The sequence below is a fragment of the Morone saxatilis genome, unplaced genomic scaffold (assembly GCF_004916995.1).
Source record: "Morone saxatilis isolate NCDOM2014 unplaced genomic scaffold, NCSU_SB_2.0 Contig0, whole genome shotgun sequence".
Taxonomy (NCBI): domain Eukaryota; kingdom Metazoa; phylum Chordata; class Actinopteri; family Moronidae; genus Morone; species Morone saxatilis.
Window position 1 is genome coordinate 11,251,842 of NW_023339650.1, and position 22,759 is coordinate 11,274,600.

The following is a 22,759-nucleotide window of genomic DNA, read 5'->3' on the forward strand; positions in this document are numbered from 1 at the left end:
ACAGGATGTTGTGAGTCTATCAAATAATTTAGATTTTTCTATTTATACTTTGAACTTGTATTGAACTGTAAAATGTCTGTGTGTAATCACTTTTAATTAAGTTAAATGGATCCATGACTGTCACATAACTGTCAACACAAATCAGTCTGTTGTAGCACCACTCTCATACCTTAACAGGTGGCATTTCTATTGCTAAAATGATGGAAAATGAGAAAAAATAAAACTCTGAACACACAGAACTCTGGCATGTGTGTGTGTACACAAGTTGAGGTTTGGGTTTGATGCAGCATGTTTAGCTGATTCTGCCCAGATATGGTGTGCAGTGTCACAGTTGGGTTGGCAAAGCATACAGTGAAAAGCCTTCACAAACATATGGGAATATGGTGCTTGGTGAGACCGCAAAAGCAAACCCATGCCAATCTCATCAACTCACTCTAGCGTGCCACACAGCCCCGTGTGTGTGTGTGAGTTTGTGTGTGTCCGTGTATCTGTCTGTGTTTGTTCTCTCCTCTCCACACCCAAGCCCACAGTGGGTTTTCTGCCAAGGCTACATGCTGTGCCTGCCTACTGGTCTGTGGTCTTCTAGTGTACAACCACACAAAGACACAGAGAAAGAGAGAGGGCGGCTCCTCTGTGTCCATACTTGATGTAAACCAGATCTCCAGTAGTGCTGGAACCCTGAAGTGCCTCATTAAGCCTGAAGTCCCAACGGGGCTCAATTATAGTGACACATTACACTAAATCACACCATACACACACCCTTGGGTTTCTAATTTCACACGATTTTCCCACCTTCAACAGGTGGACTGAGCTTACTCGCTCTCCCTACACTCATCTGCTGTCAACCACTCTCCCAGGGAAAAAAACCTGGTTGGCATATCCTACCTCCCTCCCTCCCTCCCTCATGTCACCCACACTGAGCCCCAGCCACCCCCAGATCCTTTCCCACCTCTCTCTGCGGCCTGCCAGTCTCCCACAGCAGGCCCACCACTGTGAGCCAGGGGTCAGTGCTAGAGGAGCCAAAACTACTATTATTTCTGAGTAATGACCCAAGAGAAGGAAAGAGGGAGTCAGACAGAGCGAGAGATATGAAGGTAAACGGGAGCTAGGAGGTCTGTCTGCTATGTTTAAACTAGTCTTTGTTTGCCATTTTTTTGTTCTTTTTTGCCTTTTGCTCTTTTATGATCTCCGACACTTTTACTTCTTCCAGTTTTGTTGCACAACTATCAAGATCAATCAACGTACAATTCAAATTATCTCAACTTTCTACCAGTGTAGGTCATGGGAAATGAAAGTGTGACCTCCAAATCAAACATAATTGCAGAAAAGAATTCCTATTTTCTCAGGAGACTATATCTTTATAGTGCTCACACAGAACATATGACATAACTCTTTCTCCCTGAAGTAAAACTTTCTGAAAACTGCAGTGTCTACTTTCCCATGCAGTTTGTTCCCTTTTTTCTTTCCCTTCTTCTCCTCCAGTCTCACCTGTGTGGGCCGTCGGTACTTCCTGCAAGCAGTGACATGAGCGATGACACTGGCATGGCTCTCCTTGCTCACATTGATGCCGTTCACCTTGATGATGCACTGGCCCGGGTGGAGGCCGGCGATGGCTGCCACCGTGCCTTGCGTGAGACAGAGACAAAGAGAAAGAGAACAAGGAGAGGCGTCAAGGGCAATAATAACTGCACATCATCATGCAGGTGAAAGCGGAATCAGGATGAAGCAAACACCGGCACATCCCAAAAAAACAACTGTCACATCTTCCACATCCTGTACAAAAAATTGGATTCAACTACATTCCTTTTCGTCTTTGTATTTGCAATTTTAGTTTCCTGTTTTGGCAGCTCAGGAGGAGTGTGAGAGAGAGTGGAGAGGAGGGAAGTTGTTTATCTGGGGTAGACGAGGGCCTCTCTGAGGGATGTGATTCAGACCATAAGAGAACTTCAAGGTTTACAGCTATCAGAAGGAAGTGCATGGCAGACTAAATATTCCTCCCATTTGTTTTCATAGCTCCTTAAGCACACACCATGCATACCTCACATCGCAATATATACAATCTGCATTCCTCTCACCAAGTATTGTAAGAATGGAATTATTAATATGTAGTTTCTCTACTATCCTAAAAAAAGTATAGCAACAGACAGGTCCACTGAACTTAATAATAGAAGAGAAAAACAGGCTACAGGCAAAACAATAACAGGGCCGATACCATACGGACAAGTGTGGTACAAGATACAGTGCACACACATTCACATTATGTGTGTATGTTTATCTATTTTTGCTTTATAACGCAATAGTCAATAGCTCACCCTCTCTCAGGTAGGTTTCTCTTAGGAAAAGACCTTCAGTAAAACGGTGTTCTATATTTACAACAAAAACAACATGTTTTTTGGGAATATGTACAAAAATATGGGAAAGTTAAAGCCTCAAACACGGCAAATGATTTGTTGCACAGAACCGTCTGCAAAGTTGCCATAGGAAAAGGGCAGGCTCTTTAAAAGAATTCATGGTAGGTCATTGGATGAACTATCTGTCTATCACTAATAATAGTGCCAATATAATATGAGAATACAATGAATTGCCACCTAAAATTAATTTAATGATAAACCTTTGTGTTTAACTTGTTGTCTCGCCACTTCCTGTCTCTCAGTTTCTCTGTCTCTAATTGGTACTACCTGCTCCTGTTGACCTCAGACACCAGGGCACAGCAGCTGTTATGACAATCCATGGGATTAGACACCTCCTACATCATCAGCTTTGTCCTGGGGGATCGGAGCATCTACTTAAACACACAGCAGGTTCCCAGGCAACCACATCATCAGGCCAACACATGCACACACATACACACACACAAGCACAGTCACACACACCCCAGCACATTTCTACCCTGCTATCCCACTTAGATTGCTTAAGGAAAAAAAACAAGATTCAATTCCCTTGAGAACAGTCAGACAAGGCCATGGATTGTTTTTGGATTGGATCCAATCTTGTGCCAGCCCTGACAGAAGTGCTACTAAACATGCTGTGTTTGGAGAAAAAGAGGGATGAAAAAATGCTGAATGCTTCTCCATTACACGGAGGAACTGCACCGCTAAGAAAAATGTGAATAGGTACACAGGAATTATTGTGATGTGGAAAATGACTGATAACCAGTTAATTCACAGTTTTGGCAACACCATTAACCAACCAACTGAACCACATGGAGATCATAAGGGGGGGAATTGGTCTCTTGTGTCCAAATCACGCACACCCCTAAAGCCTGGTGTGGCAGCTGCTTGCCAGCTGTGCCACGATAACAGAAAAGTGATGGGAGGGCATTTTCTGATGAGGCCAGACGGTTCAAGTGGCAGAGGCGGCGATCTCTTACCTCTCCCAACAGCATGGACGACAGAAGGGCCAAAGCCACGAATCTGGAAACCCAACCCATCAGCTGAGTCGGGGATCTTTACCGTCCTGGAGACAAGGGGAGGAAAAATAGGCAAGGGATACAACGTGACTTTGACATTCTCTCTTTGATGGTACCCTCACACATGTGCACACATACATGCATGTGCTTATGACTTACTCTCTGGGTTTGGTGCTAACAAGCACCCTGAGGGGTCCCTTGCTGTTGAAACACTGCCTAAGGAGAACTTCCACTTCAGAGAAAGGCCTCAGGAACACTAGGTCTCCATTTATGGCAAACAACTTCTTCCCCACCTCCAGGCCAGCCATCTTACAATAGAATACAGAAAAGAATAGATGATAGAAAAGTACTGAGTCAGGCATCAGGTTTTAATGGCATGCAGAACCACAAGGAAATATCATTTTTAGGTTCAAGTTTACTTTTTTGGTATAAAAACTAAAATATTCCCAAAGGATTTTTCTATATATCAGAAAGAAAAGCATACACACGCCCAGTCATAGGAGACAATATGCAATAACTTTTATCTATGAGTATACATCTGGATCCTGTTGTGGATTTCATTGTACTAGACTGAATATTTAAAAGCCAACACACACAACTCCAGACCTTGCAGGCGCATTGAGCGCTACTTCAGGGCTGGAGGGAATTATGAGTCGTACGCTCAGATTGATCACATTTGCCTTCAGACTTCTCTGTCCCATTTTCATCTAGCAGATCAAAGCTGAACACCAAAGGAGACCTCAAAAATATGGCGCCCTTTAATGCGCTCTATTTCTGCACGACAACGCTTCTAATGTTAGCATCAGTGTCCATCACCATAAAGCAGGTTTAGTTTAGGAGCAAACAGTTAGAGATTTATATTTTTTATGACTGATGATCGAACCACATTTTAACAACATAAGGCTTCTGCTGACTGGCACTCATCTGCTGTAATCACAGCTTTGCAGAAAAACTTCTGGAAAAACAAAATCAAATACAGCAGAATGATGTTCATTAACAATGGGGATACACTGAATGAACAATCTTAACACCATAAAACCAAAAACACCCTTGGATTGTGGGCCGTACTTTATAACAACAAAGAGTGCATGGATTTGCTCTGCTCTGTACAATAGGTAAATCAACTCAGTAAGAATAAGCTGAATTAATAACAACACCATTTTGGAAATCAATTAACTGAATAAAATTGTTGCACTCAGTGGATTTGAAGAAACAAAGGGAACACAGTTCAATGCAACTTTGAAGTCTACTTTAAACAGCCAGGACCTAAGTCTGTGGTTTATACTGACATGCCCCGCTTCACAAGCTGAAAAAGGTCATTCCCTCCACACCACACAATTTTCATGTCATTAACAATCATATGGTGAGCAACTAATAAAAAAGTATCCCATTGAATTTTAGTGAAATAAAGATTACCACCACAGCATTAGCAAACTCGTGTTTGTTTATTTTCCCTTCATAAATCATATTAATTTAACTTGTTTCACTCCATATTTTTTCCCTGGTCGTCCACGCACCCCCTGCAGTGGCTTTATGCCCCTCCGGGGGGGACCGCCACTCAGTTTAAAAGCGACTGCATTAAAGTAACAGAGAGGTCTGGAGACTCCTAAATGGAGGAAGCCATCACATTATTTGGGTTGCAACATCTAATTTTATATAACCCTGCTTTGTTGAATGAGAAGTAATGCCAATAGAGATCTTCATATCAATTGAGTGGAAGATTGCTTCAAAACAAATATTTGTGTGTATTCTCACCTCAGCTGGGGAGCCCTTCTCTACAGATTTGATGATGGGGACTCTGTTCCTCTCTTCCAGGGTAAAGCCGTAGCCACCATCACTGGGCCTTATCTGGGAAAAAAACAACACGTCTCCCATCAGCAAAATCCCAAGCCAACAGACCTAGACATTTTCACAGAGCACAAACACACACACCAGAAGCAGACACTGGTACAGACAGATAGCAGCCATGGTAGTATTTGCTCACTCCTCTGAAAAGAATGCTTACTGAGGTATAAAATGGACTTTTGCAGTGTTACGGCTTTTCCTTCTCACAGCGTGTGCTTCCTAATGATTTACTGTGCCTTTGGTTTTGGGCATGTTACAGCAAAGTTGCAGTCTATTAGACAGACTGAGAGCTAATCCATCAATAAGCCACCAAGGAGTACTGTGAGTGAGTGCTCACCAGGAGAGACTTGGAGATGACGTTCTCAACTATTTTCAGGTCATGCTTCATAGGTTTGTGTTTGGTGTTGGAACCCTCCATCTCCTCATCAGCAAAGAAACGAAACAACAAGGGCTCGTCCTTGAATTCACTCTTTTCCAGCACTGAAGGAGGTAACAACAAAATCATGGATGAATAAATGTCAGAGAAATAACTAAATTAAACTTGCTGAATAATCATATTTCTGGCAAATAGATTGTTTTTAGACTTAAGAGTTCATACCAGTGTGTTTGAAAGTTTTAGCTCCTTAACTGCAAATAATGTATAAATCACAGTTTTCAAAAGTATATCATACAGTTTTAGATTCTTGGATGGAGTTTCTAATGCTCAGGGTGGCCACTGGCTTCCATTTAAACAGTATAAAAATAAATTAACACATTCATGTGCAAGTTGTGTAATTCATCACAATGAACATCAAGTCTGCAGCCAAGTTAAATTATCTCTTATCTCTCATGGTAATGCAATTTTGAGAGCAGTTAGATTCATAGATTTGATAGTGTGCACAGCATTGCCTCAACTATTATGTAACTCTGACAAAAAAAATATGAAAACTTGACAAACTGTTGGGAAATTAATGGAAACCAATGGAGGCTTGGATAGCTAGAAAATGCATTCAAATTCATATAACACGGGGACATGCACACATGATTTGTGGTAAAAAGTTGCTAAAACAAGCAAAATCACTATGATGGTATGACAACTTTAAATTAAGACTGCCGATGGTTAATTACTCTCTCAGACATTCAGTCATTTACGGACACAAGGAGAATATGTGAGAATATGTGTGTAACTCTTAACACTTCAGTGTCTGGTACTGTGCAGAAGCAGAACATATTCAAATTAACAATCAATCACTTTGCATTAAGTTAAGAGGTTTAAACATTATTAGTCACATGCCAAATGGAACATGCCCAAGCACTTAAACACATGCACACCATGTAACCCAAAATCCACAAATACACACCATGAGAGAAAGGGAGACCTAATTTATGTGGCAAGATATCACTTTTGAATGAACCCAGTCTCCACAGCAAGATAATGCCTCAACCAAGACTTCAATTTTGTAATGAAAAAATACCCCTGAGGGGAAAAAAGAGTTTTGTCCTAACATTCTCTCACTTCATTCCCCTCAAAATCAGATATAGGGGCAATAGTTTTAATAGCTACATTGTCAGGCCAAATAACTCACTGTCATGAGTGGTAAAATTATCCTGAAGGCTGTGGAAGTAAGAGGAAGTTTTATGGCTGGGACTGCTATGTTCCATAGATGTTGGTAATTTGTAGTGTGAGGCTTGAACTGTGGGTAGTTTGGAGCAGTTACATCATGGAGGTACAAGGAGACACTCTATGACTCATACAGTAGTGTGTAAGATGTGGACTCTGGCACGAGGGAAGCGCAGAATTAAAAACAAGTCTGACTCGCATAAACTGTAACCATGGCTACTGACCATTTTGTACTTAAACCGACAAACATCCATATGCTATCTGCCAAGTTCTCACAGCTAAAGCAATCCATGCATGTGCCCCGAACTTGGCTACTTAAGTCATGAGCACACAAGTATGCATGAAGTTAATGATAGCATTCATGAATTCAGTCATAGCCCTAACCTCACACACACAAACAGACACAAATGCATACATACAAATTCATTCATTGGAGTTCTATTCTATTAAGTTCTATTCCTGTAGCGTGTCAAAGGGATTATAAGTAGAAATGGAAAGAGAACAAGAGTGGTTGTGTTCTAAAACAGGATGCTAAATGCCAGGCGTCCTCTGTGCGGTTTCTCCAAAGCATTCAACTCTCATTTAGTCAATGATGGAGAGGATTCCACGGTTTGTGAACAGCAGGATCAGAAAACTTTTTTTTTTTGCTCTGCTGAAATCCTCAGCAGTGAAAATTGCTGTACCGTGATGCATGAAGCCATTGTCGCACAGCTCCACCCCCAAGATCAACGCTTCCTCCCTGGTTCTGCAGTCTCCCTGCAGCAGAAGATACAGGGAAGAAGGGATGCAGTGGAGAAATGATATAAGCAAAAAGAGACGATAAAGTAAATGAGTCAAGGGGGTAAAAACCAAGAGGATGAGAGAAAATGAAGTAGAAAGAGAAACAGAACAAAGGACATTGTGTGTTTGGAGAAATGTGACACTCATACCCCCCCCACGCCTTTGTTCCTGCATCCCAAAACCCCAAGGCCAGCAGAGCCACTCCATGCTTCATCTTAAACAGAGCCAAAATCATGTCTAGACAGCCTCGTGTGACAGCTCTTGAAGTCCCACTAAAGGAAAGAGAGAGCTATTCCGCTGGCCGGGGTCAAACACATTCATATGGACTACCACACACATGCATTTATATGCACACACAAATATGTGATGTCTGCCATTGATTCTGTGGTGGTCGTCATATACATTTCATTTCTTTGTTGTCATCCTGAACAGGACTATCAATCTGTCAACCTCAAAGCTTCCTGTCAAAGTCAATAAAGCTCAGCTGTCGAATCAATTCTGCTTTTCCTTCTTTGTTTCCTTTTGACTCCGCTGACATCCTCAAGTCTGATGGCAAGAAACACTTTGTCTCGTTTTTTTCCTCTGTTGCACATCTGAAGTGACCCACAAAACGACATATTGATGTGTTTCAAGTTATGTATTACTTCAGGAAAAAACTTTTCACACATGTAAAACAAAGCTAATATTAAATTTTTTAAATTACAATTTGCTTTGAATCATTTACTCGGACAAAATTCTGTTAAACAATAACACTATATTTTATATCGTTCTCATATGATTCATCTGAATTTTGATATACAGTAATATTGCTTATCCATAACTGTGGATGTTGGCGGTTTAAGGGCTTACCTGTGCGATAAGCCAGTCTATCAGCTTGTTGGCCATCACCACTGATTTGTAGGTTCGCAAATGGTAGTCCTTATCCCTGGATGGACATAAGAGCAGAAAACTTCATGTTGAAACTTTACTGTGCCATGTTACTATTCAATTCTGTGATTCACTTAAACTGTATTAAACCCAGATGGGGAACATGCAGAGCAGTAATTGCTTGGTCTATTTAAACCCAAGGCCTAAAAGAGGACTAATAATTCCCACTGTCAGCAAGGCGTGGTCACTTTTCAAACACTGGCAGTTGCATCATAAATCTAAGCGAGTTTCTGACAGTTAGCGACAGCAAAACAGCATTCCTCTGAGATTGGCTGGTAACGGCCCCTGCAGTGTCTGGCACTGGGGTGCCCCATGTCAGTCCGGTGTTGCTGTTTTCAGTGTTACCCACGCACAGACGCACAGACCCCGAGAATGCCGTCTGAAATGGAGCTGTGACTTTCCCATGAACACAGGGGCCTCCCCGGGGACACGCAGACGCCGAGCTGCAGGCCGGGAAAGTCCAGAACCACCGTGACTTACAGCGCTTCACCATTTCCACCACATGCAAACACTCACTCAGACACACGTAACCGCACACACACAGTTCAGACAAGTCAAACTTGACGTGGGCGAAGTTAAAAGTCCAATCTCAGCTGTCTGAAGCTCTTGAGAAATGTCAGGCATGAGAGGCCGATTGCTGCCATGTTTCCCCCAAAACAAAAATTCTGTTGGGTATCTATATCTGACAGCCTGTGTCAGTCTCTGATGAGGACCCTGTGCTGATACTAGCTGATGAGGCATATTATCATGCCCTTTCCATGCATGAACCACTTGGACCAAAAGAGGCAAACAGGAACCCTGTTTTCCCCTGAATGGGTTCGTAGAGATAGGGAGATTGGGGCTACAGTGGCTGGTGCACAGTGAGGCTGTCAGAGTGAAAAATGGGGGGTGAACAGCGGTCCAGTGTGCAGCCATATGTTCGGCATGAGGAAACAGCAGTGTGAGGAGTAACAGAGGGAAAGGTCAGATAGCTTTTTAACTTGCTGTCCAAAGAGGAAAGTTTGCCTTGACATTTTGTTTGGGGTAAATGGATGATGAAGGCAAATGTTGCATTCTCAATGCATTCTTTGGAATATATTATACAGAGGATGCTGAAAGTTGAAGCTTTAATCAACTGTTTCAATCCTGATGAATTACTCAAGTACAGTACCGTATTGTTAGTTATTTTGGAAATCCTAGACCTACATCTATAAATATTGAGTTTCAGGAGAACTCTTTAGCATAATGAAGAAAACATGTCAATATTTCTAAGAAGCTGAACTGAAATGCCAGTTTTTCCAATCTTTACGAAGATAATACATGAGTCTCCTTTCCTGTATTGTGTTATTATGTGGGTTTGCAGCCTCTCACATACTGAAATAGGCTTCTTATTGCATTATTAAACTTTAACTGTGTGCACACAGTATTAGCCTTTAGTGGACAGTTCAAACTGTGCAATCAGATCCTTTGGAGTGGATGGATTCACAGCTTTCTTGTGAGGAAGGTAGGGGTGTGAGGGGGGCACAGAAGTGTAGTGGGGGGTGCGGGGAGTGTGTAGCGTACGTTAGCCCCCTTCGCTTCATTGCTCTCGCTATGCCAGAAAATTATACCTAATTGGGCAGGGGCTGGTTGCTCCAATTAAACTCTGGCATCCCCAAGCCCTGTGATGCATTGTACTGGGCTCTCAGTGAGAACACACTGCACAGATATTCTGGCTAACAACACACACACATCGACAAGAGTTTTTATGTAAAGAGGTCTGGCCTCAATACAAACAGCAATGGACAGAATGCTGACACACACACACACACACACACACACACAATCACCTTTTAGGCTTTTTAGTAGTTGGATCAAACAGAAATGCAGAGAAGCTTCTAAGCTGGAAAACATTCAGTATCAGTGTGCCCCCTCCAGTTATGGCACAGTTTTATTGGTGTGAAATTAAAGCTTTTCATCAGGCCATTTGAAATCCAGCATAAACAGGCAACCTTGATGTGGTGCTTTGCGGTAAAACATATTAGCAGCCTGCACCTCAAACACTGATCAAATGGAATAAAAAAAATTAAAAAACACCAAAAACCAAAGCAATGCGAGGCAAATTACTCCCTATAAAATGTGATTGCTCCACCTCTAACTCCCTTAGACAAAAAGATATTTCATCATGTGTGCCAAAATTACTCAAAAAGCACCTGTTTCACATTTAGGTTTAAGTGAGTATTTCATGGGCATGCTGGATGTTTTTGCTTTTACATGTTTACACTAATTACCGAGTGTATATCTGAATAACATATAATGGAACCCAGAACTCCTTCCGATTTTAGTACTGAAACTTCGAGAACAAAAGTGTTGAACTTCAAATAGCAAAATGGCTATTTTGCATCATGTCATTTGTTGAAGAATTGGAATCAATGTTTGCCTCCAGCTGCACGACTCCTTGTTGGACCTTTCAGAGCACAGGATCAATATTCTGTCGGTCACACTCAGTGAAATGTGTAAGACCTGTGTATTGTAACTGAATGGTCCCTGTTAAATGCTTTATAACATAATAGAAGCTATTTGTAACTGTGAAGAATGGTTTGAGCCATGTGACCCAAACATTGTGCAGACACATAACAAAGGAAGAAAAAATGACCAAAAATCCCCTGTAGGTTTGGATTCAGAAACAGGAGCAACATACTTTGGCAAAAAAACACAACTCAAAGTCCACTTACCAGCCTTTATCAAGCTTTTAAACATATTACACAGTCCACATCGTAGAATAGAGTTTGCTCAGCGTTCATGAAGATGGATTTGAGGACATGCAAGCTCAGTAGCTGTTTATTTGTTCATTCATAGCTTTTTTGGGACTTCTCATCATGTTGGCTTTAAGTTAAGGCTTGACCGCAGCCAAGGACAAACTTTCGTTCTGATGAAGACCGTGTGATGGAATCAAAAGCTCCAGAAAATAACTAGTGAGGCCTTGGGTGGAGATTGTGTTGTCAAGCTACTATTTCCAAGGTCAACAATAAATCTGGAGATGCGGCTGGTAAAGAATGAAACGTTTATGCTGATGAAGACCCTGAAAAATACACAGAAAAATACCTCTGCACACCTGAGATTGCTTACCATAACTATTTCCAAGGTCAAGAATGAGACCTTTTCTTTGTGACAAGCATCGAGAGAGATTCATCACAATGTCAGCCATTTATCTGTGTCCCACATGTACCCAAACTACTTGTAACATCTGATAAACTCCATCTTCTTCACCACATCTGTGTTTTGAAACCGGGGAAGATAAAAACCTGCCAAGCTCGATCACCCATAGGCCCCACCGCACTCCATCACCATCTGTGCCAACTCCTCCTAAGTCAGTTCCTCTTTAAAAAACAATGAGCTCATAGTTCACCATGATATTTCTCTCCTCCTCTCTGGTTGCTTTGTGGTGTAGCTATTTTAGGAGCAAGAGCCAGATGCTAAGCTACTGGAGCCCCACATGGCTGGGTTGCAATGGAGTTGAAAGGAAAATGGCCGCCTACCTGATGACAGGAGTGAAGAGGCTGTGAAGACGGCAGAAGAGCCGAACACCCTGCAAAAAACAAGAGAGAAGATTTTGATTAGGTCAGTGATGGGTGTGTAAAATGAGATTTATATTTAATTAGGCTCTACTGTTGCACTTTTACCTTAGATATGACATCATACATGTCACTTCTGGGGTGGTAGGTGCCATCGTCGTAGCGGAAGCGGTACAGTACAGGCTCAGGTTTGAACTGGTATTTGTCTGTGACTAAAAATGCAATTCAAAACATGAGGGGGTTTCTGAAAGGAGATGTGCCAGAATGAAAGAAGAAACAAGTAAAAAAAGTCTCAACCCTGAAGGGAACATTATTCATCCTGCCTCAAGTTTGAAAGTATAAGAGGTTTAAAAAAACATTCAAGCCAAGCAGGGCTGCATGGTGAAACAAGCTTTCAAGACAAAAGGAAGACTCAAACCTCATACAGAGTGGTCACAGATAACACAGCTGCTCATAGCTTCCTGCTCCTCTTGCTTTAGGGGACTTTGTCGAGGACCCTCCTAACTGTAATAACAGTTGGCTCTGTATTCTTGGCTGCAGGCGTGCTGGTTCCATTAAAGGTTTTTATGAAAAGATATTCTATCGTTTTTCACATGGGGACTTCTAACTGCACTGTGAGAGAGCTCAGAGGGGCTCGGAGTTATGCCTCTCTGTCAGGAACAGCTCTAAAGCCCAATCTCATTTCTCTGTGAGGAAGCAATAAAGCACCCCCAGAGTGATTTAAGATACAACTTGGCTTGAGGCCCTACTCTTTTGAGGAAAAACTACATGTAGAGCAGTATGCACCATTTAGTGTGAATGCAAAGCATTAGCCAGCTTAAGCCTCATGCGCTAAATACACTTGTTACGCAAAGCCACAGAAAGGCCACTGAGCAAATATGACAAACATTTACTGCAAGAAGAGATTAATAATTATAATCCCTTACCTAAACATTGTGTCAAGGGAGTGTTTAAATAGGACACCTGCTAAGACATAAATAAAACAGCTGCATCTACATTGTAGGCTCAAGCCAGGGAGAGAAAGTGTTGTGAAACTCTGCTTTTTGAATGAGGAACATTCATTGGACACGGCTACAGGTTAGGTCAGGCAATGGCAGGCACTTGCATGCTCTCCACTGCGCAGCACAAAGTAAATTAGACTGTGGCAGATTTGGTTTTAGATATGGAACAGCAAAAGACGTTAAAGCAGGTCTTAGTGAGGGAGAAGAAAGGAGAAAATTGTGAGAACCAACCATGGTGGATAATGCCATTCTCCAGCAGAGCCTGACCCAGGTGAACCCCTTCCTCTGGGTTGCCTGTCTCACCGATTTCCATCAGCCAAGATACAAACTCACTGGAGAGACACAAAAGACAACACTGAAATAATAACACACACACACTCAATCAGGGACAACACAACAAACATACACAAAATCCCCAAGGGAAATCCCATCACTCCATAAAGGAGAATGTGTGTGATCAGTGGAGAGAGCTTTGAATTTACCCTTAATAATCTGTAAATAGGAAAAAAAGTGGTTGCCTTTGCTGTCATTACAGAGAGCCTTTACAACTTGCCACGAACAACATTTACTCTAAATTGATGTGACTATAGCAACAAACACTATCTTGGCAAAGAGGAATGATTTATTTACTGTTTGGGGCCACATCTGTCAGTTAAAACAACCAGCAGGCTTTAGTTTGTGTCTTTTGTCTAGTTTTACTTTATTTATTTTAGACATACAACGTAACACTATCAAATACGCAGGATTTAATTGGATCTTGGGAAGTTCATGATGGAAAATGAAAGATATTTTTTGTTCTGCGTCATTTACAACTGGAAAGAGGAAACAAACCCACTGCCAGAACAACAAACAGCATCCGATCTTCTGATGGCCCAAACGAGGTAAATGGGATAATTCTCCATAATTTAGTGACTCAGACAGAGAGAGAGAGAGAGAGAGGAAGAGAGAGAGAGAGAGACTAAGAGGACAAAATGAAGAGAGAGAAAGTAGGCAGAGTAGCAGCAGCCTATCTGATTACATTCTTGATGTCCTCTCTCCCCTTAAAAGATAAACAAACATGGCCAGCGGCACCATTGGAATTCTGTGGAATTCACTTCCAGACCATGATGGAGGTGGCCGGGTGTCAGTGTCGAGCCAACAGGACAAAACACCCCGTCCTCCATCCGTCCAACATCTTACGCTCTTTAACCACTCATCTTTGGCGTCCTTTCTTTCCACAACAGGCCACAGGGGAAAAACACAACAAGTCTATAACAACGTCAATTTGTCAACCTCTGTACCTTAACCGTGGAAGGAAAAACACCCTGAAAGTTTGGACTGCGCAGTTCTCATGGCCTCAAGCTGATCAGGGTCAACAGTTTCATGCTATTTGTATGTTGAGCTGGGCGAAACTGACCAAATTAAATATCCCAATGTTTAAGACACATTCATGTAGATATCAATAAATGTATGAATGCCTATTAGTGTTTAGCATAATATTTTAATCTAGGCCCAAAAAAGTATTTTGTAAATGAACTTATTATGAGCTATGGGGTCCTTCGTGAACATTCCTTCCAGAGTTAGAAAAGTTTTGGTATTTCAGAGGAGAGAGTTCTGTATGTATGTGTTTTTTTTGTTCGTGCTACTCTCACTGGTTTGGAAAGTTTCCTAAATATGAAGCTGCAGCCAGCAACCGGTTAGCTTAGCTTAGCATGAAGACTGGAAACAGCTAGCCTGGTTCCGTCAGGTAACAAAATCTGCCAAAAGGCTATTTAATATGGTACATCTTGTTTTTTGTTGGTTTGTTTTTTCTTAATTTTGTTAAGCTGAGCCCAGGCCGCTGCTTATCCTGGATATCTGGTACCGCGCTACCGGGTGAGCAACCAGGGCGCCCCAACTTGTCATTTTTTACCCTCAGTTTAGCAAACAAGATATAATGTGTCAATTAGTGAGTTTTGGAGGCGTGGGCAAGTGGATACTGTTACCTTCGGATGCATGCCAGCTGCTTCCTCCTGTTTGCAGTCATTATTCTCACCTAAGCTAGAGTGGTATAAATCTTCTCATCTAACTCTCTGAGTGGAAGCAAAATGTCAAACTATCACTTTAAGTTTCTCTACGTCACGACATTAAGGCAGTGAAATCCCAGACAGTATCTATTCTTATACAATATTGGTACAGTATATTAACTGATGTATCAATATATCTCCTGCGCTCTATGTATTAAATGCTGCCCACATCTAGGTGCAGCAAAAGCACCAGGCTTTTTATTCAGCTTCAGCTTTATTATTTGTGTATGCTGACAGAGCAAAAGGTGTATTCCAAGACAAAGACAAAGGGCATTTCTTACAGGATGCCTAACCTTTTCATTGAGCTTTTAAAGGGCTTTTCATCAACCTCCATCACAACAAGCAGGCACTGTTTTCTGTCATATGTAGAAAAGACTACCGCTTCTAATCTCCTTTGTTTTTCTGTTTATTCCAAGTTTAAAATTGAATGATAACTGCAAGCTAGGTGGTTGTCACACACATTTCCTTTGATGAATTACACTGTCACAGGAACCAAACCACAAATACGATTGTACCACTTAAAGGGGAGGGGTTCGAGACCCAAAAATAGCCTTCGGCCTTAAAAAATCAAAAAGAGAAAGAGGAGGCGTGGAAAGAGAATAAAGGAAAAGCATTTCACAATGGAGGGAGTGGGCTGAGTTGAAGCCATAGGCAATGTGGCTTTCATCAGAGACATACCATGCTGGTTCCAATTCACCAATTACGCCTACATGTAATCAGCTCCAAAGTCATCTCAGACAGGGGAAGTACAGAGGGGCTAGAGATGTCTTTTCACCCACAAGTGGTCATCCAGGTGTTGGCCAAGTTGTATATAGAAGGATAGGTTTCCAAAGGGAGCTTCCCCGAGCTGCTTTCTCACCATATGATCTCTTCAGACTCACAGAGGTGCCCACATACAACCAACGTTTGATCCTTTTAATCTTTTTAGCTGACAGATCCATTCCTCCTCCAGACCACGAAGGATCTGGTGTTGTCTGCGTGGACCGAAGGAGAAAGTAACTGCTTATTCCAAACCACCATGCGATATAACATGGCCACAACTATGTCCGATTGGACTTTTTGGTCGTTGTTTTTTTTTCTCTCCGTGCTCTTAAAAATAACAGGGATTTTGAAATGCCTGTTTAAGCTCGGGTGATTTTCAGTGTGATTACTACCAGTCAAAACATCCCTGTTAAAATTTAAAACAAATGGAAAACATGGGCCATTCTGAAATGCAGTGGGGCGTTTACAAGGGAAATTTGTTATGGGATTTCAAGAGTCAAGATAGGAGCATAGTTTAAATAACATCCAACCAAGATCTTGTGAAAATATTTTATTTAATTTCCCGGCCTTTTTTAAATTGCATAGTTTCATCACTCTATAAAAATACTTCTGGCTGTCACACATAAAAATACTTTTGCCTGTCACATACAATCTTCATTTTAAAACATGGAGATCTCTTTGGCTGCAGCCAGATGTTTGTAGATTTTATTATTCTGATCCAGCTTCGTCACCCTCTCAGTCTCACAATGTGTGCTTTCCACATAAGCCTACAATGTGGAAAGCACATTACTGCAATAGAGTAATTTTTGTTGAATGTGTAAAATGGAAATAAGAATTGAGGTTACAGGTTTTCTGCATTTCCCCAGCTTAGGAAAGGAAGAGGTGCAATATCTCATCAAGATTCCCTGTAAAAAGCTAAAGGGCGTAATGAACATAACATTATATCACACCACAGGTAGTTTAAAGATGGTGGTTCTGGTCACACACACACACACACACACACACACACACACACACACCAGTGATTGGAGTTACAGTCTGTGCCCCATAAACATTTGATTTTGAAATAGACTGCATGAGATCCAGAAATGTGAGTGTTTAAGAAGTGTTTCCCTGGACAAGATTATACCCTGGGCAAACACAGTTCACTTATTTACTCATTTACTTGCATTAAAACTTTGCACACTGACATGACAGCAATACATCTACATTCTACAACTTACATGATGAAAGCAAAATACTGAAATGGGGGCATGCATGCTTAAAATAGCTCAAGGACGGGATTTTGAGCAAAGCACCCTTTACAGTAAATATTCTCACCTATCAGCAAAGGGAGGACAGATTGACATGTTTAGACTCATTAAAAGTAAACATGGAGCACTGGCATAGCTGAGAAAACTCAAGGACACAACGAACATCTCACAAGTGCACACACACTCTCTCTCTCTCTCTCTCTCGCTCTCTCTCTCTCTCACACACACACACACACACACACATACACAGCTGCCCTGTGGCATAATGGGCCCTCTACTGCAGTTACCTCATGGATTCCTCAGCAGAGAGCTTACTGTAATCTAACATGGGCGAGGGGGAAAGCGGGCAGTCAGCTGAGCCGCACAGGGATATCTCCCTGTGATTTACGACTGGCATTCGATGGCCGATCCGTCCCCAGACACCACACCAATAATCCTTAAATAAGATTCATGGGCTAAATCTGGCTGGATTGGATTTTCCCATGACTGAGACTGCCGATATACATAACACTCAGTCTCCTGAACAAAAAGAGCCGATGCTTTCTTCTTCACAGCTGCTGTCTTTAGAAATCCTTGCCAATTTCAGGGATGGAGAGCTATATAATAAAAGTGCTACATGTCATCTGCTCTGGAAATAAAACCATATACCGTAGGTACTACTATCACTCACTTAACACTGTACAAGGTCTATACATCTGAGAACACACACATTTAGATATTCATTGTGGTTTATCTCAGAAACTCACAGCACAGTCATCCACTTTGACACTCACTTACTCCCTCACAGTGACAGTGCTTACACTGACGCGACACAAATGAAACCTCAAGGACTGAACACTCAGCAGCTTCCTCACCGGACAAACCAAAGTGTCGTGATTAGCGACGAGAATCTTACCTTCCCAGGAAGCACTTGGGGAAGGTGGTGAGCTTGCGTTTCCGGTCCTTAATGAGGTTACCCTTGGTCATGAGGTGGTAGAGCTTCTCTCCCTTCTCTGACACCATCACCCACGTATCCTGCTCCATGCCGAGCCTCAGACCTATGCAGCAGAGGGGGGGGGGGTGCAAAAAGCCTGTCAGTATCGTGGCATTAATAATCTTTGCACTCAGCTCCTAGACTAGATGTGACATCAATTACCAGCTGGCGAAGGTTAATGTCTCCTAATTTCACAAGATAATTAGCAGTGCCTTTCAAAGCCTGTGCTTATAGTCTTCAGCTGGGTTAATGACTGACACTATGACTACACAATTTCAAAATGGGCAAAATAAAAACAGAATACATGCTGTCCTCACTATGTGTTTACCTTGTGGGAGTGACAACCTGCAAATATGTTAGCAAAGGCTTGTTAGCAAATATTACTGCATTACTTTTCCACTTATTCAGGTTAAATTGTATTGATTTTCTAAAACGAAGCACATATTCTAAGTTTGATTCAAGACAGATGTTGAGAGGAAAAAAAAAAGGGAAATGAGTTTCCTTAACTGACTACACTGAAAGTAAACCGACCCCCACTCTGATTCTGATACACTGAAGCGTCTTCTTACTTTTCCTCCGCTCCCTCTCTTTCATGATGGCCTCCAGCCACTCCTGCTTCTCCTCCGGGGTCTTGGCCATGCAGACGAACCACTTGTTCTTGGCCGTGTTGTGGATCTTCCAGCCGTTGTTTACTATGTTCCCGCTGCTGTGGTAGTCAGCTGTAAGACAGAGGTGGAGAGCACAGCCGCGAGTTTGACTTCACTGGTTTTATAAAGCCCTCTCTGCGAGGGGTGGAACAACGCAAATCCACTTTTTTGACTCATTTAAGCTAAGAGAAGTTTTTCATGTTTTAAGGGGAGGGCCGTCAATTAGTGGTCGCACTGATCATGACACTGTAAACAGAGTTGTTTGGAAGTCGGCTTTGCTGTAAATGAGGGTTACCGCATAAAACACAGCAATAACATGAGGCACAAGTCCAATGATTTGCTTCAGAGAACGCGAAGCATAATAACGTGATAGCAAGCACTAGGGCTCATACAGGAAAAAACAAGACATGCACAAGAAAAGACAACACATTATCTGATGAATTAAGGCTTTCTTATACAGCAGTGTGTGGTCTATTTTCCAAACACAACATCCATTATAAAACTATCGAGAATAATGTACTCTATCTTACTCCAAAACTCGTTCTAGAGTAATTTTTCCCAGCTCTTGTGCCGGCCCTCATAGCCTCTCTATTGAGTGCTTCATTGATTATTGCTCTTCCCTTTTAATGAGATAAACGAGAGGACACACATGCAGAAGAAAAACCATCCATCAGCATTATTTACTACTGAGTGTTCAGAATACTCCCACAGAGCTGATGGATACTTGTGATTCCCCATCAGGCTCAAATATAGACGTTGAATATAAAAAAAGCCAATTGAAATGAACTTTTGAACGTTAGCTGAATCTCCGTCCTTATTTTCATCTCTTAGGGAACATTTCAAATGCCTCCCCGCCTGACCTCTGATTTTCTCCCTCTGAGGGTGTAACAAAAAGCAAACCATTACAATCATCAATTACAATCACGTCTAAAAGCATCTACAGTGTGGTGTCCTTTATATGGTATGCCTCGAGGGCGTTTTTCAAACCTCAGGCAGCAAGTGTGCTCCTGGGAAAAAGTCGTGGTGCTTTCATTACGTAGGAATCTAAGCTAAAATACTCCTGTCGCCCAGGATTTCAGATTGAGATCTCCCGCCTGTGGTGCAGAACACCCAAGAGTAACTGCACCGCCGCCTGCTTCACGTGTTTATCCTCCCCATCCAGACCCAAACCCATCCATCTCTCACCAAAAACACCCAATATTACTGCCCATCTAGGTCTGCTGGAGAGGAAATGATGGCTTCTACAAATATAAATGATAATCAGTGGCTATGTGAGGCCAAGAGACACAAGCGCTCAAGTTCACCAAGTACCAGCAGTCCCAAGGATGTGTAACTATAGATGTCTAAAAAAAATGTTTATAGGTAAATCTTATTTTTCCATTGGCAATCCAAGTAAAATCACACAGTTGTGCACCAGCTCAGGCCAAAAACTATGTTGTCAATGTTCCTGTGTGGGTTATTATGGCACGTTTTAAACCCCTGCTGCCAGGAGAGCTAAATTTATAAAATGAGGAACGAGCGAGCACAAAAGGAGAAAGAAAACCTAGCATAAAGATTTTTTTGTCCAAATTGAATGTTGCATCTTTTTGCAGGACCACTCACCCGTTCCATCATCCACATTTTCCACCTCCATCACCTCCGTGTTGATTCTCCCTCTGAACAGGTAGCGAGGACCTTCTGTGGCCGTCTTGCTGTTTTTTAAACGCCTTGGATGGAGAGAAGCAACCACAAGAATTAGCCAGTGAGGTTTAATCATTTCATGTTATTACTTACTGCGTAATTAGTCTCACTCACAGTTCCTTCAGGGACTAATTATAATCATCTGATGTTTGAACATATGTACTAACCAAATTAAGTGAGGAAAATGAATCCAATTTAGATACAAGAATACAAGAAATTAAGGTCAAAGCAAAACTTTTCTTTTTTCCTTTTTCTTTCTTTAGTCAGTGAATGGATCTGCTTTTATGTACTACCTGCAGACACTACACTATTTACAGCACGTACAGTAAAAGGAAATCAAAGCAGGTGGCAGCTTGGTTGGTGGTGTGTAAACAAAAGCCCAAAACATGTACAATGGCTGTAGGAGCATTGTTAGCGGCTGCATCAGTAGCTCAGTGTGAGCAGCACGGATCTGGCGAAATCGAAGCTAGTTTATACAAAGTGAACTATTCATCTGCCTGCAGAAGCACAACAATGGTCGGCAATCAGCAAGAGTTCCCTGACTCAACGTGTACTAATCACAATAACTGTCATATTATTTGGTATATTTCCACATGAGCTACTTCAAAGATAAATCTACTAGCCATGGGTCCACAAATGGTAATATATCCCCACATAGGCTACTCACGTCCCCATTCCCCAAGTTAAAAAAAATCTCCCAAATCCTTTTCTCACGTGTTTCCTCTTCTGCATAACTTTTATTTCAACTCCCTCACAAAACACTAAAATGCTTCCCACAGTGCGCTGCTCCCTTTTCTTTAAAAAAGCGAAAGAACTGGCACAGTGAATTATTTATTAGGTCCATGCTCTAAATGTTCTGTAGGAGTACAGACAGAGGGAAATTTTTAATTAGCATTAACAATATTTTTATTATGTCTCCTAAAAAGTATACACTAATGAGAATTTAAATGTATCTTCTGCTTTGTGGATTCTTTATGTGTAGTAATGATAAAAGAGGGTTCAAGACACCTGTTTTTTTTCTTGCAATAGACCAGAAGTTTGTCAAACAGGAAGAAAATCCTCTCTTGTATGTTTCCAGCTGAAATCTTCAGGAGGACGCCATGCATGAGCATCTCTGTGCATGTATCAGTGATATTGGAGCCCTGCAAAAGGACATGTGGACAAAAGGTCAAACAGACAAAAAAAATAAAAAACAGATGCTTGGACACAGATTGACACACAAGGGGAATGCAGGAGTAAATCTTATTTTTTGGAAAGTTTCTACAAATGATTTCTATACCATTCAATGTTCACACAGTGTCTGAACAAGAGTGGGCATTACAAAGCCCAGCCTTTCCTGTTCCCTCTCTCAGGGGTCTGTAAAAACACTCCCTGCTTCCTCAGACCAGATTGCTGTGGGACTTTAAAATGCGTGGCCGTTAATGGCTTCTATAGAATAACATCCCGTCCAGTCAAACTATGTGTTGCATTGTCGCGCCTGGTCACCATATTGGTTGGGGTTCCTGCTGCTAGTGATAAAGTGTGCTGTCTTTTTCCTTACCTTGTCTGCTCTGGGAATTTATGTACCACGTTTGATCGGCCCTTCAGAGCTAAAAATAACTCCCTTGCGCACAGAGCCGGAAAATGTGCTAAGCATTTCCTCCTGCTGGAGCCATCAACGGGCCAAAACCTATCCCACTTTTTCCTTCTTTCTCTCCTCACCCTTTTATGCTCCTTCTCCTCCCTTCCCTTCCGCCGATCATCTCTCACCCCAGTCTATTCCTCTATCTCTTTCATTCCTTTCTCCACACTTTTTTTTTTAGTCTCTGCTCCGCTCTTTCAGGGCCTTTTAACTCCCCAGCCCATGACCAGATGTTAAACTAATTTGCAGCCAGTGAATGTGTGCACACCAGACATGGAAAGGCCAACTTGTCTTGGCCACTTGAAGGGGCCAATAGCAACATCACACTGATCCAGACTATAGAGCTGCATTTCCTCACTGGAAGAAACGACACTTCCCCTTTGTGTTTCATGCACTTTTAACAGAACCGCCAGTCCATTTACGTCTTTTGGTGTCGCCTTTTTCTTTTTCCCTGCAGCATTTTTCTATCACTCTTCACATCAATTCTGTTCCAAGCCAAAGCTCCACAGAGGGTGTATTCTTTCTAAAACCTAAACAACACTTTAAACCCTCAGTCATCTGTTTCATCTAAAATTCAACCCTCTATTTTTACAGTCAGACAACTGCCAGACATAACAACTGCAGAAAAGGATTTAAAAAAAAAGAATGACGAAGCAGGATATGCCATTAATTAAGGAAAAAGT

The 22,759-nt window shown here is 41.8% G+C and overlaps 1 protein-coding gene across 1 annotated transcript in view; it reads right to left on the reverse strand.

Annotated features, from left to right (window-relative positions):
- The window catches only part of prex2 (phosphatidylinositol-3,4,5-trisphosphate-dependent Rac exchange factor 2), an 87,719-nt gene that overhangs the window by 41,494 nt on the left and 23,466 nt on the right, over positions 1 to 22,759 (reverse strand). The window contains exons 7-20 of the mRNA XM_035652683.1: positions 21,464 to 21,597; positions 20,378 to 20,481; positions 18,698 to 18,847; positions 18,051 to 18,192; positions 13,327 to 13,427; positions 12,203 to 12,306; positions 12,059 to 12,108; positions 8,484 to 8,559; positions 7,538 to 7,610; positions 5,592 to 5,734; positions 5,165 to 5,257; positions 3,569 to 3,717; positions 3,371 to 3,456; positions 1,489 to 1,625 (exon numbers count right to left, since the gene is read on the reverse strand). Coding sequence (XP_035508576.1) covers positions 1,489 to 1,625; positions 3,371 to 3,456; positions 3,569 to 3,717; positions 5,165 to 5,257; positions 5,592 to 5,734; positions 7,538 to 7,610; positions 8,484 to 8,559; positions 12,059 to 12,108; positions 12,203 to 12,306; positions 13,327 to 13,427; positions 18,051 to 18,192; positions 18,698 to 18,847; positions 20,378 to 20,481; positions 21,464 to 21,597 — 1,542 coding nt within the window. The remainder of the gene's footprint in view (positions 1 to 1,488; positions 1,626 to 3,370; positions 3,457 to 3,568; positions 3,718 to 5,164; positions 5,258 to 5,591; positions 5,735 to 7,537; positions 7,611 to 8,483; positions 8,560 to 12,058; positions 12,109 to 12,202; positions 12,307 to 13,326; positions 13,428 to 18,050; positions 18,193 to 18,697; positions 18,848 to 20,377; positions 20,482 to 21,463; positions 21,598 to 22,759) is intronic.